The sequence below is a fragment of the Cyrtonyx montezumae genome, unplaced genomic scaffold (genome assembly GCF_038088225.1).
Source record: "Cyrtonyx montezumae isolate F1298 unplaced genomic scaffold, pur_monq_1.0 scaffold_12, whole genome shotgun sequence".
NCBI lineage: Eukaryota > Metazoa > Chordata > Aves > Galliformes > Odontophoridae > Cyrtonyx > Cyrtonyx montezumae.
Genome location: NW_027071848.1, coordinates 22,871,733 through 22,889,971, shown reverse-complemented (window position 1 = coordinate 22,889,971; position 18,239 = coordinate 22,871,733). Strand labels below are relative to the sequence as shown.

The 18,239-nt window shown below is 38.8% G+C and overlaps 2 protein-coding genes across 3 annotated transcripts in view; both read left to right on the top strand.

Annotated features, from left to right (window-relative positions):
* Window positions 1-18,239, top strand: part of WDFY2 (WD repeat and FYVE domain containing 2) — a 270,430-nt gene that overhangs the window by 241,917 nt on the left and 10,274 nt on the right. The gene's annotated exons all lie outside the window — the stretch shown is intronic.
* On the top strand, window positions 52-16,565 carry VPS36 (vacuolar protein sorting 36 homolog). 2 transcript variants are annotated; one of them, XM_065730279.1, is made up of 14 exons: window positions 52-211; window positions 1,065-1,133; window positions 4,147-4,217; window positions 5,908-6,022; window positions 7,444-7,533; window positions 8,488-8,574; window positions 11,529-11,561; window positions 11,671-11,748; window positions 12,131-12,265; window positions 12,962-13,027; window positions 13,565-13,629; window positions 14,147-14,231; window positions 16,306-16,382; window positions 16,462-16,565. In XM_065730279.1, the coding sequence occupies exons 1-14, from the start codon at window positions 116-118 to the stop codon at window positions 16,553-16,555; spliced, it is 1,161 nt and encodes a 386-aa protein (XP_065586351.1). In that variant the 5' UTR covers window positions 52-115; the 3' UTR covers window positions 16,556-16,565. The 2 variants fall into 2 exon arrangements, with proteins under 2 accessions (XP_065586351.1, XP_065586352.1); XM_065730280.1 differs by lacking the exon at window positions 11,529-11,561.

Below are 18,239 nucleotides of genomic sequence, written 5' to 3'. Positions count from 1 at the left end.
GCCGCCGCGGCTGGAGCGGTTGGGGCAGGGCAGTGCTCGCCCGCTGCCTGCTGGACGGGAGCGCCGGCTGCGGCCTGGTCCTGTCCGAGGAAGGGAGAGGTCCGCCCGAGCCGCCATGGATCGGTTCTCCTGGACCAGCGGGCTGCTGGAGCTGGGGGAGACGCTGGTGCTCCAGCAGCGCGGCGTGCGCCTCTACGACGGCGAAGAGAAGGTGACGGGAGCGGCTGGCGGCGCGGCCGGGCCCGCAGTGCCGGCGGGGGGAGCTGGGGAACGAGCGGCACCGCTGTGGGGTCCGGGCCGGGAGGGGCGAGTGGGCGTGCGGGGACGGAGCCGAGGGAAGCGTCTGTAAGCAGCCTGTGCTAGTGCCACGGCTCGTGATCTCCCCATTTTTCTCCGCCAGAATGGCTGCGTGCCATTGTAAGAAGCTATTAAAGCTCGCTTCGAGTTGCACAAGCAAGAAGCAATTTGCTAACACAGATTTTCCCAGTCCTGAATACCTACCGATAAATAAAATATCCCTTCAGCGATAAAATGGATAGAAGGAACGCCCCTATTTGTTAGGCCTGAAGGCTTCTGTCTGTAGTATGTTCTCATTAGGTTGCTTTATGTTTTTTGTTGAAGTTCTTTTTTCTTTATCAGCAAACAGTGTTCCAAAGCCAATATCCCTTTTAAAAATAGGGTGTTTAGCACTTTGTGTATCTTGCACAGCATGTGGAGGGAGGATCTCTCAGGATTTCCTGACAGTACGTTTATGCAGTTCAAAAAGGAAGTTTGTGTATATCCATGTAATCCTATTAGACTAGTTTTCCCCATTTTCCATGAGCTTCCTGGATTCTGTTCTCGGGAAGAAAAAAAAATAAGAGCACCCTCAAAATATTGGCTTGTTGAATCTTATTCCAGCGTTGTGCTAATGTGTAATGTTCCCAAGTTCAATGTTGTGGTGACAGGTTTACAGATTGGCTTGGTGATCTTGGAGGTCTTTTTTAACCTTAATGATTTTGTGATTTATTTATGCAGCTTAGTGGTTAAATTTGTTGTTGATCTGTTTTATTTTTCCGGCTTAGGTGAAATTTGATAGCGGAGTATTATTGCTTAGCACACACAGATTAATATGGAGGGATCAGAAGAATCATGTAAGTCCAACTTTTGTCTCTTGCATGTCACTCAGTTGTAAATTTCACATCAAGCAAGTTGTAGTTTGCAAATGAAGAGGAAATTATGGAACCACAGAATGGTTTGAGTCAGAAGGGACCTTTAAAGGCCATCTTGTCCAACTCCTCTGCAATGAACAGGGGCACTGTAGCAAGATAGGTTGCCCAGGGCCTGACCTACCCATGCCTTGAAAATCTCTGGGGATGGGGCATCCACCACAGCTCTGGACAACCTGTTCCACTGCCTGACCACCTCAGCTTTGTCTGTGCATGTTTTATGTTACACATGTAGCCCACGTGTTTTGTTCCACAGAAATTTGTTTCAAAGAAGAATGTTTTTTCACTCAATTCTTCTTTTAATATAATGATTGTGCTGAGATGAGGAGGAGTGGAAAGGAATCATATAATTTTTCCTTTTCTATGGCCCATAAATAGAGAAGGAAGAGTCTGGTATCACGTACTGGGAACTTGGTTTTGAGAATGAAGGTGAAAATGTCACTCAGTTAATCTGAATGCCTCTTCTATACTCCTCATTTAGCAAGACATTTTCTTCTTTAGTGTGTTTTTAAGTCTGAGCCTCTCCTTCTTCTGGTCCCAGCATGTAGTACCAGGCCATGATTTGACAAGTCTGTGACTGGAGGCAGCATTACATTGTACAGGCCTTATCCTTCTAGCTGACTGTTCCTGTTTTGAACAAGTAAGCCAGACCATTTGTCTGTACTGTTGTGGAGAAGCAATGCAGAGGTTAAGTGGCACCGTTGAAACTCAAGTGTAATGTTGCTGCCGAATGCTTTATAACATCAAGTCACCACCTGAGACTATAAGCTAGGAATGGGTGAGGAAGATCACAGATGTATAGTGAGCTCTAAACATAGACTGTTATAATGTGCACCACCTTGGAATTGCAATTAAAGATGTCTTTCTCAGAACCAGATTGAATTCACTTTGTTACGGCTTTTAGAAGCCATAACAACTCTTCAAGTGTGAGTTTTATTCCGCTGGACTAGCTTTTAGCAAGGGTAGCTGAAGCACCTCTTGTACTTAATGGCTGTTCCCCACCAATTTCACATTCTTGCTCCACAATGGTGAGTTACTCATAGACTTCATGACATGTAAGGTCACCAAGGATGATCTGAATTTGAGAAACCAAGTTATATATGTATATCATAGGATCACAGAATAGCCTGGGTTGGAAGGGACTTCAGTCATCAAGTTCCACCCCCCCCTGCCACAGGCAGGGTTGCCAGATATATATATGTTACATATATATATATATATATATATTTTATATATGTGTACATATTTTTTTCTGTAGGGCTTGTTCAGGAACAACAGAACTATTTTTACTTGAAATTATTCAAAATGCTTTGTTCAGAGAGCTTGTCCCAGCTGGAGGTTACTATTAAGTCAGGAGCTGATTGTCTAAATCATAAGTGATTCAGTAATATAGACAGTTTTTTTTTTTTTCCACAGCCAATGTGAGATAATTTACCTGTGTTAAACTGTCTCTGTAATTCACCCCTGACTTCTTCATCAGCATCTTCCTGTGGCAGGCAGACATGTAGGGCAATGTGCATTACTTCTAATCTTTTCAGTCATGCTTTCAGTTTGCCTGGAGTAATGCTGTATGTGACAGCTTCAGCAAGTCTTAACAGCTGTTCAGATCCCTGTTTTCTTCTCAACAAAAAGATGACATCTATTTCTTCTCTCCATGCTACCTAGGCCACATCATTCCTTATACTCTCCAAAGATGATGGAATTTGCTAAAAAGCAGAGAAGGAACTTGAATAAGAATATAGATCTAACAAATTAATTTAACTTGGCAAACATTTGGACAAACTGCAAGGTCTGATTGAGAGAGGAGGCAGAAAGATATGGCAGCAGATTGGCAGAAATTACCTGTGTCTGATCTACATGTTAATTCTGTCTCCAAAAAGCTAGGTTTTTGGGTTTTTTTAATCTAAAACTTTGTTGCTGTGGTGAATGGTAAATGAAGCTGATTCTTTCTCAAGCTCATAGGAGTGAAACATGGGTAGCACAGTGGCCTTTCATATTCATGTTCAGCCATGATACTTATAACCTCCAATTTAATGTGTATTTAACCATTCCATGCAAAGAACAGTTTTGGTAGTAGGGATTGAGAGGACCTCTTGACAGTATTCATTATAACCTAGTGTTAGGGACACTTCTGTAGCTGATGGAAGAGAAAGTTTCAAAGAGGGAATGTTGGGTTTCTTGCATTCTGAATGACCATTGATCACCAAACTGTTGTGTGAAAGAGGATGTTCAGCAAAAGATATTCACCAAAACAAGACCAGTCACATAATTAGATGCTTTGAATTGTTCCCTCCAGCAATTTCTGTCTCAAATATGTAGAGTTTGGCCTGGGTAGATTAGTTTCCCACAGATAGATACAGTCTTGTTTCTTGCTCTGTTCTGATTTGTCTAAAGCACAATTCAGTACATTAAGACATTAATACAGACATTAAGCCTGCGAGAGTGAATTGATGGAGACGTTCCTGATTGGTGTGTCACCACTCAGAAGGTAATCCAGCTTTTAGACATTCAGCACCAAGAAGACTGGTTGTTTTGTGCTGTGCTTTGTTTCCTCAAGTAACATCAATCCAAACATTTTAAGAACCTGTTGGCATTATGCACTTAAGGGGATAAGCTGCAGCTGTGTGGAAATCTTAGTGTTCATATATTGTATTTAGATCCTAAAGCTTTGTTCAGTTGAGGTTTTATAAATCTAGCCTGACGTGTCTTACACTTAAATTTGTTTTGGTTGTCTGGAACTCAGTTTCTGTATTCTATTTTTATTTCTCTTTAATAGATTGTTTCTGTTGTTAACAGTATATTTCATCTGAAGTGCCTCTGACAGCACCTGTAGAAATCTGTACTGTTTATGAAAGGGGAAAGGAGAATAAGTGGTATAAGAGAATGAATGCTCAGCATATGGCTTTAATTTCTGTTGTGTTTGCATTGGTAATTCCAGGAATGCTGCATTGCTATACCTCTGTCTCAGGTCGTCTTTATTGAAGAGCAAGCTGCAGGGATAGGAAAAAGGTAAGGTGATAAATAACTTTTACAAAGGTAGATAGTGATTAGGGCACGGGAGAATGGCTTTAAGCTAAAAGAAGGGAGATTTAGCTTAGATGTGGGGGGGAAACTTTTCACTGAGAGCACAGTGAGGCCGTGGCACAGCTGCCCAGAGGAGCTGTGGGTGCCCCATCCCCGGAGGCACTCAAGGCCATGTTGGATGGGGCCTGGGCAGCCTGAGCTGCTGGGTGGCACTGCCCATGGCACAGGGTTGGGACTCACTTTGCATTTAGGTCCCTTCCAACCCAAACTATTCCATGATTTTGTGATGATTCTTTGGTAAACATTTTGTTTTTCTCAGATGGATAGTTAATTGCATGTGTGTTAAGTAACAAACCCAAGATTACTAAAGCCATTACATGGTAGGTTCGGTTTGTAACTCATGTTTCCACATTGACAGCCACAGAGCCCTGCATTTCTCACTTAAGATCAAGTGCATAAGAGAGTCATGGCAAAGTGGTGTTTGATTCAAATGGTTTAATAACTAATGATCTTGTAAGCACCCAAGTATGTGTTCCAGCTTGCCATTTTCGAAGATCAGCCATCAGCACAGCAGTGCTGTTGCTGAATCTAGATTTGAAAGTTAATTTTTGTCATTTATGGAATAGAGACCCTGCCACATCACACATGATCTTGCTTTACAGGAATATATGATTGATTCTGTGATTGGAAATGCTAGTAGTGGATAGAAGGAACTGGTGTTTCCCCTCAGTTAGGTAACAAGTTTGGTATGGTAAATGTGCAAAGAAGTTTGACAAGAAAAAGATGAAATGGAGTAATTGCGTAGTTGATATGTGTTTATAGCCAGATAAATAGATGCATTCAGATGAATAGACCAAGGTAACATCCTGGAGGGACCCAGATGAGATCGGGTGGAGGGAACGTGTTTTGGCAGGGGGGTTGGACTCGATGATCTCTAGAGGTTCCTTCCAACCCCTGTGATTCTGTGATTCACTGATGCTAAAGAAGGCAAATAAAGAAAGATCTATGAAAAAAAACATCTGTAAAACAAAATGGGAATGGCAGACTTGCCCCCATGCTGTGATAGTGGCCTAGTATATTCCTAAAATAATGCTCTCAAGGTTTGTTCTGGTGGTAGCTGTCATTTTAGGCTGTTATTTCCATGCACGTTACCTTTGAATGTTGATTTTGGACACATTCACATACAGTGTTTGCAAGTGACGTATGCAAGCAGACAGATTAAACATAATATTGAGATGTTCTGTTTTCCTGTGACAAAGTTAGAGTATTTTGACAGTAATCATTGCAAATCAAAAGCCAGATCAAAAGTACTGCTTGACTATTAGTGTTTACCTTAACTAACGTTGTCAGAAATAATTGCTTGAAATGTTAAGGTCTGTTGCATTTATTTCTTAAAAATTATGGTGGGTACATTTTAAAATTGTGAGTTGTTGTTATGTTTTAGGGGACGTAGTAGTTTTTCTGCAAGATACACACAGATGTATTTATATAGTGGGAAAAAACCGAAACCTTATTGCACAGATGTAAAGTGTTATTTGATGTACTGTAGTTTTTAGATGAGATAAAACTAGTGCAGATTTTGAATAAACAGATAACTTTGATTGTAGGAAAAAGACTTTTTTTTTTTACTTAATAGAAAAAGCTGTATTTTCTTTTCCTTTTGACTCTTTCTTAGTGCCAAAATAGTAGCTCATCTTCATCCGGCTTCTTCAAACAAAGAGCCTGGTCCATTCCAAAACAGCAAATACTCCTACATAAAACTTTCTTTCAAAGAGCATGGGCAAATTGAGGTAAGTTTTGTACCATCCAAGCCCACTACATCAGAGCTTAGGACATGCCTTTCTTCTCTTGCTGTGATAGTGATCATTTTCCATGATCTTTCCATGTTGACTTTTGAGGTGGAGTTTTTCAGTACATCCTTTTTGAAAGCAAACACTGTGAGCATTCAGGATTCTGTGCTTTGATTATTAAATAGAGTCCCAAAAGCATCAGGAGGTACTGTGAGACTTTGTACTCTTTTTAGTAGATTTAATAACATCTTATTCTTCCTATATTCTTTTATGAATGGAGCACATTATTTTCGAAAACGATGACTTTGCAATCTGTTACTGTTAAATAGAGTAAGAAGTGTTTCTCTGTACTGAGTGGAAATCAAGCAGCTTGCTCCTAATCAGTTCTCTCATTGCTTTAGAGCTTTGTTTCGTTGTGTTTCATAAATCATTTATTTATTTATTTATACATACAATAACTAAGAGGTTATTTGTATTCTGAAAAGATGTAATAGATGTTAAAAAGAAAATATAAAAGAAGGAATTGTCCTCTGTAAAGAGACTTCACAGTATAAAATCCTCACGTGGAGAGACTGAGAACTGTAACTCTGAGAGACAGAGAAAAGCCATGCCATTTCACTGCAGAAAATCAGATTTTCAACTTGAATTAGAGATGTCTTTATAACACATCTATTTGTCTTCTGTGTCTATATGTAACATGCATATGTTTCAGTAGACTCAATTCTATTTCTTTGTGAGCAGGTTCCAACTTAGGACAAGTCTAAATATAATTGCACAGATGTTTTGCCTGACCGTGATTTTATTCATTTTAGTTTTAATGTTATGTCTGAAAATCCAATATACCATGATGGCTGGTGGCCTGACATACCAGTTACACTCCAGATCCTTTTGTTATGACTCCAGAATGCTTTTCTGTGAACTCCAAACAATTGTAAGAATGAAAAGATTTCTTTTTGGGGATTGGTGATTTCTTTTTGGGATTCCAATTGGTGGAATGTACTTAAAGTTACCTCATCAGCTAATGCCATCTTCTGGTTAGAGATTAAAGAAATTAGACATTAAAGCAATAAGTCTGTGTCACTATCTTTATGCTGTTCAGTTAACAGATTGTTAGTAATTGTGTTGATCAATTTTCCTTCCTTTTAAAAGCAGGCCTTTGAGCAAACCTTGCCATTTTAATTCATCATGTTTTCGAGCATTTTGAATGTCTCATAAAATATTTTACAATAGAAGTAGTCACGGTAGTTTGACTAGTAATTCCTCCTCTACCACGTGTATTTTTGGAGATTGGAAAAGAATGTCGTGCTGAGAATGAGTAGGTGTTAGCATGCTCCTTCTTATAGTGAAATGTGAAGCTAAAATAACCAGACATACTCTGCATGTTTTATGAAACATCTGTTGTCGCTCCTAAATGTTTGCAGTTCTTCAGACGATTCTCAGAAGAAATTACACAAAGGAGATGGGAGAACATGCCTGCTGGACAGACCATGCAGGTTAACAAGGATCCACAGGTAGGAGCAGAGCTTCTGGCATCCTTGTTTAGTTGGAATTCAGAGCCTTCCTGTAATTTTGTTTCCACAAGTGCTGTTTCCATATACTGCATCTGCCTCTGGCCTGTCTTTCTAACCAACACTGCAGGCACGTTCAGCTTTACTTTGCCTGTTTCTTCCCTAGCACAAATCAGTTTCTCCTTTGCAGTTTTCACCTACTATTGAACACCATGGCATGTCTTTCTTCAATGCACCCTGACTTGAGTAGTTGATAATAAGCTCAGTTCTGTAATAGCACGTTCAGCATGAGAGACTTGATAAAGCTAGAAGGTTTTCAGTCTTGACGGTGATCCCTTCTCTGTATCTTGTGGCCAGAAGTCAGATATGTAATATGTAAATTTTATATAACCGTTTGGAAATCACATGGATCTGATTTTATTTATATTTTAATTGAGCAGTTGTTAATGGAGGATCTCTTTGTCAGTTAGATTGCCTTTTTTATCTGTCTGCATACTTCTAGGTTAAAAACTCTGATAAATGTGTGTTTATTATATCTGTATGTGAATATATTGTACATATAAATATGTAGAACACAGATTTCTTGAGGTAATTGTGTTTAGATGCACTCATGTTTGCATTGCTCTGTGTTGTTGACATTCATATAGGCTCAGGAGGCTTTAATTGGGATAAACTGGAATGTTCAGTCTAGACCAGGCTATTAAGGATGTTCATATTAATAACTTCAATATAATAACCATTATCTGCCTATACTACAGCAAGTTTATACTTGCTTTACATGTTGTTTCCTTTTTGACACTGATTTGAAAAGTACTGTCAAGAAATATATGAATTATTGTGTGTATGTTATTGGCTATTTGGAGGGAACTTTTCTGCAGTCTGAGCTTTTACATGCCAAGGTGGATGAGAAAACTTAGCATTTCCTATTTTGATTCCTTGCTTTATTTTCTTTTCCAGGCAGGAAGAATAAGGGCTGTAGGAATTGTGGGGATTGAAAGGAAATTAGAGGAAAAAAGAAAAGAGACTGACAAAAACATTTCCGAGGTAAATACTACTGAAGTTTCAAGGTCAGCCATCTGTATGAGCTATTTTCATTCATTCACACTTTCTTGTAGGGGCAGCTGAGATTGTTTAATTGCCTTTTCAGTATATGTAAGGGTACTTCATGTAAACTGTTCCTATCAAGAAGGCTGTTCTTCAGAACTGCTGCTTACTGTACTTGCAAGATTTATTTTGATGGAATTAGAATTCTGGGACTCTTCATGAAGAGGAGCAGAACACGGAGACTTCTCCAGAAAGACACCTTTACACGTGTTTTTTCCTCTTTGTACAGCTAGTTTTGGTTTCAGTTGCAAATTTAACATGTGTTTAGGCAAACATGCCAATCTAGGAGCACACGGTCATTCTAATTAATGATTCTAATTGTCCAGGCTCCAGCAAGTTACAGGTATTTGCACCAAGTGTGCTGGCAGGATGGAGACTGTCCTTTTTCCCAGAAGCAGTGCAGTAGTTGTGCTGCAAATGTCAGTGCTGATTGACAATAGAATCGATTTGTTTCTTCCTTCATTGGAAGATCTTTCAGATGGATTGGAATGAATATCATCTGAAGTGATCTGGTTCTATCTTGGTAATAGAGTGATACACAGATAGTTCATGAGTACCCCTGCATCAATCTACAGCAGATTGATTTGAATGGCAAAGCATTATGGGATTCAGCATGCTGCAGTAAAAAGCGTGTTGCGTATTCTGATATGTGAGAGTGACTTAGCAGCTTGTAGGCAGCATTTTTTTCTTCTTTTATGAAGAATGTAGTGAATGAAATTCTATGTGTAGCTCAAAAGGCATTGTGGTCGTGTGTGTGTGTAGTTCAAAAGGTATTGTCTGGTTATTTTTTCCGTTTGTAGCTTTTTCAGAGAGCAAAAGAAATCCATTTTTAAGTGTTGCTTGAGCAGAGGAAAATCATGACTTGTGAAATCCTGCCTTCCTCCAGCTTTAAATGTTATAGATGACTTAATTTAAAAAATGGTGCCCTGGCTTCCAGAAAAAGGCTTCCTGCATCTGCTGCTCACTGCTGATAAGAATCCAGTTCTTTAGCCTTTTGTTTATCTGAGGAAGTTCCTGTTAGGTGTGTGCACATTCCCCTTTGTTTCCAGGCCTGCTCTCAGTGAGTCAGGCAGAGGAGGAGTTACACACAGAGTAGTGTTTATTTAGCTAAAGCAAGGGTTCTTTTGATGTGCAGTGTTTTCATGCAGGTTTTAGAGATTAGAAATAAGCTGGGAAAAGCCTTGTTAGAAAACTTGGTTGATATCATATACAAGTACAGTAGAGAGACTTAAATTACACTAAAGATTGAGAATTCTATTGTAAACCATTGAATTTGGCAGATTAGGAAGCAAGAAGTACTCCACTTAATTTTGGATACCTAAAGAGGCTGAACTTCCATGATAGGTGGAGGCACTTGTACCATTAGGAGGGATTTGGGTAGAAAAAACTTGTGCCTTCCTGGAGACATTGCTCTCATCTGTGTATATGGAGTCTCAGGCCAGTAAGATTCTGAGTCAGGTGCAGAAATATTTGTAGATGGGAACAGTTCAGTCTTCCTGCATAAGTTCTGCTACAATTCTTCTTTATAGTGGTGGATTAGTTGAAAGGTAGGAAACGTAGAAGCGACCTAGAAGCTGTAGGCAAGATACATCTGTGTTTGTTTGCTATACTGTAACTGAATGACCTTCTTTGTGCCTGGAGTTACTGGGTGCTGCTTTCGTTAGCTGAGAAGACTCCAGAGTTTCCCACACCAGATGGTCAAAGAAGGTAGTTGGGAAAGTTTCTCTTCCCAGGCATGTTGTCGTGTATTTAGAGAGCTGTGCCAAAGGCTGCATACATGTTGCAGAGGCTGGCAGAAATTAGTTACTTTTAAATATATATTTACTAACATTTTTTCTTTTTGGCCAGAATACATGAGTTTTTGGTTTTTTTTATGTTAGTTGGTTATCGTTTCTCAAACTTTTAAATTTCAACTTTCTTTTATTTAAGTTTTATTTAAACCTGAAAGTGCAGAATTACTGTGCTTGAGACTGTAGCAGCTTACTAAGCTTGATAGGCTCGAAGTAATCATGGTCCTGTATTGTATATCCAATTTATTACATAGTTTTGTAAAAACAATGAAGCTTCTCAGACTAGAGGAAAAAACTGTACAAATAAGCATTTATCCACCTTAGCTTGTACTGGCTTTTTAGTTCCAACAGATAGAGTTTCTGAAGATTATTTTTCATTTACTTTTTTAATCTCAATTTATATAAATATGGTTGTTTATCTCATGGATATTATTTTTTTAAAACTGTTTTTGTTTATTATTGGATCATGACAGTTCTGTTGTGTGAGATACTTAAATGAAAAGATGTTGATTTCAGATATTTTGTCTCTTCAGTTAAACATATGTATCAAAGTATATGTTGTCTTCCTTGCTCGTTTTAAAGTAACTCCAGTCTTTCTTACTAACTTAGCAGCACCCACTCAATAAAGTATAATGGTGTTGTCAGAAGGAATGTTTCTATAGCATTACAGCTGGCTTGCTGCTGTCCAGAAGCAGGAGATCTTCTTGAGTGAGAGTTAACTCACTTGGTTGAAGGAAACCAGCATTCCGGAGAGCATAATTAACTTGGTCTGTTCAATCTTCCTTGGGTCTCAGTCTTTCATTGTTTCTTCCCATTGTATGGACAACTCATATTGAACTAGTATTCACAGCAGGGAAGTGTGCAACTGTTTGATTCTTCCTTCATTCTTTGTTGTTAATGGAAGGTAAGGTTTTCTGTTGTAGATTTATATGAAGCAGTTTTCATGAAGCAGTCAGCTATCTATAATATGTCACACTATATCCTACTAATCTAAAGGAGCAGCAGCTCTTACAGCTAGCTTGAATAAGTATTCCAAGGTAGCTTGCTGTACTCATGAAGATGAATGCTGTAACTGTACTGACCTGCAATGTTTTATCATTTCAGGCTTTCGAGGACCTTAGTAAACTAATGGAGAAGGTATGGCACGTGCCACTTATCCAAGTGGATTTATGCTTGTTTTGTCAGTTGTAAGCATGTCTTCTCTGATGACCTGCACATTGATTCATCTGTGGGTCTTTCTTGATAGGCTAAGGAAATGGTGGAGTTATCCAAGTCAATCGCTAATAAGATTAAAGAAAAGCAAGGTGACATCACAGAGGATGAGGTAAATGAATTTTGTTTTCAGAAACAACAGAAATGTCCCTATGTAAAGCAAAAGCTATCCTTTTAATAATACAAGTTCTGTAAAGAATCCTCTTGAGTTTTTTTTGTTTTTTTTTTTAAATCTGTTTAAAGAGACTGAAGTGTTTGGTGTTAACTTTTATTTTGTCTCTTTCTTTAAAGCATAGATTTTACTGCATTTGTGTGGCAGATGATGACAGTTTTCTGTTCTCTATCAGTCTTGCTTTCACTTTGCTAGTAATTGACTTTATTGGTAGTAAACTGTTTGGATTTATTCACCAAAACTGTCTTGTAGTAATAAAACGGAAGTCCTTTAAAAATGAGACTCATTCACTGGCTGATACACTTTTAATTTATTTGTTTAGACTATTAGGTTCAAATCATACCTGCTGAGTATGGGCATAGCTAACCCAGTCACTAGGGAAACGCATGGCTCTGGGACCCATTACCACATGCAGCTGGCAAAGCAACTAGCTGGGATGCTGCAGGCACCGTTAGAGGTAAAGTACCTAATTTTGCACCAGTGTTTTCCTTGTGGTGCTGAGTTTTCATGGAAGCATGTTCTGGCTGTGTTACTGTGCCCCTTTAAGTTCCTAATTTAGCAGCACAGCCTCTTAGTCACTGTTTATGGAAGCTTTTTCTAATGTCGCATAAACAGCCCAAATTTTGAATATATATAAGTATTGTTTTATTAATCTGTTTAAGTTTTACATGCTTATTCTCCATCAAGTAATATATCTTAATTTATCTGTAGCTCTTAGAGTGTTCTAGATTCTCACCAAAATAACTTTATTTCCTTTGGAAACGTCTATGACTCTATGTCTCTTAAGAAGTGTATTGAATGTGTTGTTTAAGAAATGTGCCACCTGTTGTGATCAGATGTTCTGCCTGAGAAATGAAAATTGAAAATCGATCAGTAAATTTAATATATCTAAATTCCTTCTTCCTTTGGCTTTGAAACAAAATCAGTTCACAATCTTTGTATATAGTATCAATTTTTGTACATTTTACATTTTAAAATGTTTGGAGAAGGGCATCTAACAAATTATCTCTAGTGCTAGAAGTATGTGCTAGTTTATTCATTAAAGGCCACGACTGGCTTCTCTGCTTCAGCTGTTCAATCAGTCACATCCAAATTAAGATACTGCGTTTATTAGATGAATACCATTTCTCTTACCAATCTTGTGCTTACACAGGAGAGAGGAGGAATCATGTCACTTACTGAAGTGTACTGTCTGGTAAACCGTGCACGAGGACTAGAGGTGAGAAGATGGTTTTTCTTAATTTCTTTTTGTACAGAGTGCACATTCTTGCTAAGGTAATTCAAGAAGAAGTGTGCAAGTATTCCCTACCAATTGCTCACTCTATGTAACAGTGTGAAGTGATCAACTCTTTCAGGGGTTTTTAACCTTTTTCCTTTCTCCTTCTTCCATGCATTGTTTATGCATTCTCTCTACTTTGTGTGCTGCTTTTTATGTCATATAGAAGGGAAAATCCACCTTTATCTGGAAGGAAAACTAAAGCCAGGGAATACTGAAGAATGAGGATTAATTTTTTTTCAAATGCATCGATTTTCTCAGTAGACAGAGTATTATAGAAAAAACAAACAACAGGAAGGGAACAGGAAGGAGTGTAGAAGCTGAGAGAATATACTGGGCAACATGAAGGGAAAAAAATGCAAGAACAGAATTCTGTAAGCTGGCACATAGTTTATCTGTGCTTGTTGCAACTGTTTGTTGTGGTGTTATGCTGAGACTGGAAGTGCATGCTGTAAAATAGATGTGTTTTACTGCTTTCAGTTGCTCTCACCAGAAGATTTAGTAAATGCTTGTAAGATGCTGGAGCCTCTGAAATTACCACTACGGTAAGAGATGTACAGCAGATGTATTTAGAAAGTATGGTACTCATCAGTCAGGGCATGGAGCTCAGCTCACTTCATATTTTACATGTGGTATGTGAATACAATGGTATTGTTTTTTAAACAAAGCCATCCAGGTGCTGCTGTGTGCACCACCATCCACTCTACATGCAGATATGAATTTTAACCATGCTTCACTCTATGCTAGGAAGACAATATTCTTTTCACTTCCAACCTTTTTTTTTTTCTCCCCAGAGTATAAAAAATGGCACATCTGAGCACATGCTCTGTGTTTTCCATTCTCTTTATATTTTGAAGATGTATATCTTAGTGAACAATATATATATCACATATAATATATATATATATAATATTTATATTTTGAAGATGGTTTTAATTTGAGGTTCATTTTACAGAGTTTTTCATTTTGTAATGTGTTTGTCACGGTGGATGTATCAGAAGCATGGCCATAGGTGATGTGCATGGGGTTTTCAGTTGCTTTGATTCTCTCTTCTGATTTCAGGCTTCGGATATTTGACAGTGGTGTGATGGTGATTGAGCTCCAGTCTCACAGTGAAGAGGAAATGGTCGCCTCTGCTTTAGAGACAGTAAGTGAACTTCATTTCCTTCGGTGCTCTGATCACGGTAGGGAAATTTAAACATGTTAGGTGTAAAAACGTGAAGTACAGGATTTCCTTTTTGAGACTTTAAAATACAAAATATTCCACTTCTAAAATCTAACAGCAATACTTAAATAGCACTTTCGGTCTTCAAATTACAGTGCAGGAAATCATCTTGGTCATTGCTTTCTCCATAAAGAATAAAGCATTCTTCATCTCTTCTCAAAATTAATTAACCTTTAACCTTCCTCCAAATCTTTGCACCGTAGGATGAAATTTGTGGTATTAAAGAGTTTAACAACAGCAGACTTCAGTCTCTGTACACGATGTGCTTGAAGGTGGTGATAGTAGTTCTTAGATGTTGATACCTGTAGTTGTTTGATTGGGCTTGTCTTGTAAAATAGCACTCTGTAATTAGAACAGCTTGTTCTGAGTTGGCTGTGAAGAGTGCTAATGTGGAAAGGATCATCAAGCTCCAACCCCCTGCCATGGTCAGGGCCACCAACCTCCAGGTGTGGTCCTGGACCAGAATCCACTGATTCAGTGTATCCAAAGTTGAACATAAGAGTCAAAAGAGACTTTGACGTGGGCAGACGTAGACCTATCCCAGGCACCTTCCCACCTGATACATCACGTGGATCCATCAGTGTGGTTTTGTATCATTGGTACTGTATAGCTCTCTTTCAGCAAAAAAAAAAAATCAGATAAGAAGATGTGTCTAACTAATACCTTCTAAAATGATCAAAATTGAAACACATCTTCCAATAAGTGTTAATCCTTCCTGTTTTTCTTACGTTAAACAAAAAATATCTAGTCCATTTCCTTTTTTTTGTAATTTCTTTTGTTTTCTAATTAACGTGTTACCTTCAGTAAGAGGTCTTATCTCTTTGAAAAGAAAGGAAAAGCCTTTTCTTAAGAAATGATGTCAACCATGAAAAGCAACAGATGGTGGGCTTATTACTGAGGAGCCTTTCTTACTTTATTTTCATAAAATGGGGCTTTGATTTCATAGAAGAATGTAAGGGAGAGGCTTTGAATGAGGAAGGCTAGCCCATAAGGGAAAGGGAAGAGATCAGAACCTGTGAGAGCGATCACACCCTGTGCTTGATGCATAATATGCAGTAACATGAAACTTCTGAGAAAAAGTGAAAGGAAGTCCAGGCTTCAAACAGGAGAGTGATGTGTTTTTGAGTGACTGCTGAAAACGGGAAGACGTGGAAGTCAAAGGGAAGTTGCTCTTGATGAGAGTAGTGATTTGGGAAGGAAAAATGATGAATTACCCGTGTGCCATATTTGACTGTGTATGACTGACTTCCATTACCTAAATTTAGTCATATAATCTCAAGTTAGGCCTAATTTAATTGGAGTTTCTGCTAAAGGGAAACTACTGCTCAGAGCCTGCTGAGGATGGCACAGAGTAGAGCCTTTTCTGCTTCAGTTACGTAGGAAGCAGGAAATGGGAACTGCATCTGGATTAACAGTTTGCTTGAATCTGAAGAAGTGAAAAAATGGAAGAATTATTAATTTGTAGGCTAATAAAGTGTATGTAAATAAGGGAAATTCAATGCAGTAATAAGTCTGGACTTCAGATTTTGTATTTTATATGTCCAGATATCAACCTGTGTGAGAATGTTTCACTTCAGCTCATATTAACTAGCATCACTGGGACAGTGGGACCAAAGCTTTGAGCCCAGGACTGAATGTTTTCTGTTGTGTGAATGTGAACCCAGCAGCAGGCCACAATGTAGGGTGGAATCCCAAGCTTTGGGGATTTTATACAGCCAGTGGCAATATCGTAAATCAATTTAATCAACTAATCAACAACCGTGTGCCGCTGTCTGTGGGCTACTTCAGTTTTTTCTAATTCTAATTTCTTCTGTGCCTTTAAGAAAAAACCAGTAAGACAGGATACCCTGTACACATTTTTAATGTTGTAAAATGCAAAATGGTTTTCTTTGCAAGAAATCTGCTACTGTTTTTTTTTTATTTCACAAAGCTAGACCTGAGCAAGTTGCTGTTTTAATGCCTTAGTTTGTTTATTAGTGTGTTTGGTTTCTGATAGGTATCTGAAAAGGGCTCTCTCACAGCTGATGAGTTTGCCAAGCTGGTGGGAATGTCTGTTCTCTTAGCCAAAGAAAGGTAAGGGGTAATTATTGTGTTTAGTAGTATCAAGTTGTCCTCAAGTACTGCAGCAGATCCTCTCTTTTGCTTTCTCCAGGCTGCTGCTTGCTGAAAAGATGGGCCATCTTTGCAGAGACGATTCAGTGGAAGGCTTGAGATTCTACCCAAATTTATTTTTAACACAAAGTTAATGTAGTTTGTGTTACATCACAAACGTACAGTTGAACGTGAGAGCAGAGAGCGGAACCTTTTCAACAACAGACATTGACATTTTTTACTTTTAGTCAACTGCAGCACCGATGAACATTGCAACGCTTTACAGTTCTCAGGTATTTCAAGCTCTGAATCATCTTGTGTGGAACCAAAAGGAAATAAGAATCACTAGGTCAGAAACACGTTAATTGTCAAAGTTAATTGTCAAAATTGTTAAAGTGGGCTGTCTCACATTTCAAGTTCCATTTGACGTGCTCTGTAACTTCTCATTTCAAGAGGAGTGAAATGAAGATTGCACACGAGTGAAAATGGAGAATCCCTATAGCCTGCCATGAGAGTCAGCACCCAGAACGCAGGTTATTGCATACTCCAATTTCAGTTAATTTATGTCTGGAGCAACAAAGCAGACAGATGCATCCGTTGTGATAAGAACAGAGACTTTGGTGTGTACTGAGGTGTAAGGAACGAAACAGGGTAGAATAACCCTGTCTCACTGAAGTGATGAAGTTTTTTTTAAGAAGAGCCTGCGTTTCTTTGAGACAGAAAGAACCTGCTGCAGGAGAAATTAACATATGTTGTGTGAATCTAGACAGCATATAGTGTTTGTTTTGTCATGTCTCATGCTATCTCAGATAGAAGCATTGTTAGTATGGACTGCCTCCCTTCTCCTTCTTTGCCATCTCCCTTCCTGTCTGACTGTGTTGTGCTTTGGGTGCACTTTCTCTGTCCTCTCTCTATGCAGCACAGTGTAGAAGCCTCGAGCCATTCCACTGGGCTCAATTCTTCCATTTTTGTTTGTTTTTCACTTTGTACTTCTAATGAAAGGTCAGCTGTTAGCTTCATCATCAGCCCGTTACCTGTTTTGGAGAGAGAGTTCATTTCTTTGTGTCTCAAGCACCAAAATTAATGTGCTTTCTAGATCAAAGGGAAGAAGGTGGCTATCACCCTATGTTTACTAGTCCCAAGGTGTCCTTTTGCTTGGTATTCCTCACCCTGTTTTCAGACTGGATGCAATTTGATAGCCTCAGCTTTTGTAACTCCAGTGGAGTTGTTAGTTTACTTGGAAATCTGTTGTCACGGTAATAGAGGTAAGTGGATGTTTATGATCCACGTCACTTCAGTTTTCAGCTTTTTGAATTGACTGCTTTTAATAAATTAAAAAAAAATCATCCAAGTTATGGGCAAAGGCAGCGTATGCAACTGCGTTATAATTGTGGCAGTGGAACTGATATTAAAAAAGGAGAAAGGTTTTTTATTTTAACAGCCTGAATGTATCTTCAGAACTATTCCAGCGTTACCAAGGCTTAGACATGGTTAAGAACCTGCCAATAATGAGCTCAGTGTGGACATCCTCACAGTAATAATGCTTTTGATTTGCCAGATGCTCATTTAGATCCAGAGAATTGTGTCCTCTTATCTTTGTCACTAGCAAAGTTTTGTGCAGTGCTTTCTCTACGGCAGTTTTCCTCTGTGTTTTGTGAAGGTGCTAAAAATAATGGATTTGACACAGCTAAGAGAAAATGGCTCCACGCTGTTCTGATTCCGTTAACCATCTAGCATCATCTCTTCAGGAGCCTTAAGGCCTGCTGCTTTTCTTCCTTTTCCCCACAGCCCACTGAGGAGATCTACACGAGGTACCTCAGGCACTGTGCATCTGAGGAA

Bases quoted from the DNA above. Each gene is read 5' to 3' on its own strand.
- VPS36 (XM_065730279.1), top strand. From the start codon at position 116: ATGGATCGGTTCTCCTGGACCAGCGGGCTGCTGGAGCTGGGGGAGACG. The intron at 7,534-8,487 runs GTAGGAGCAGAG...TTTCTTTTCCAG, and splicing joins AGGTTAACAAGGATCCACAG to GCAGGAAGAATAAGGGCTGT. The intron at 16,383-16,461 runs GTAAGGGGTAAT...TGCTTTCTCCAG, and splicing joins GTTCTCTTAGCCAAAGAAAG to GCTGCTGCTTGCTGAAAAGA.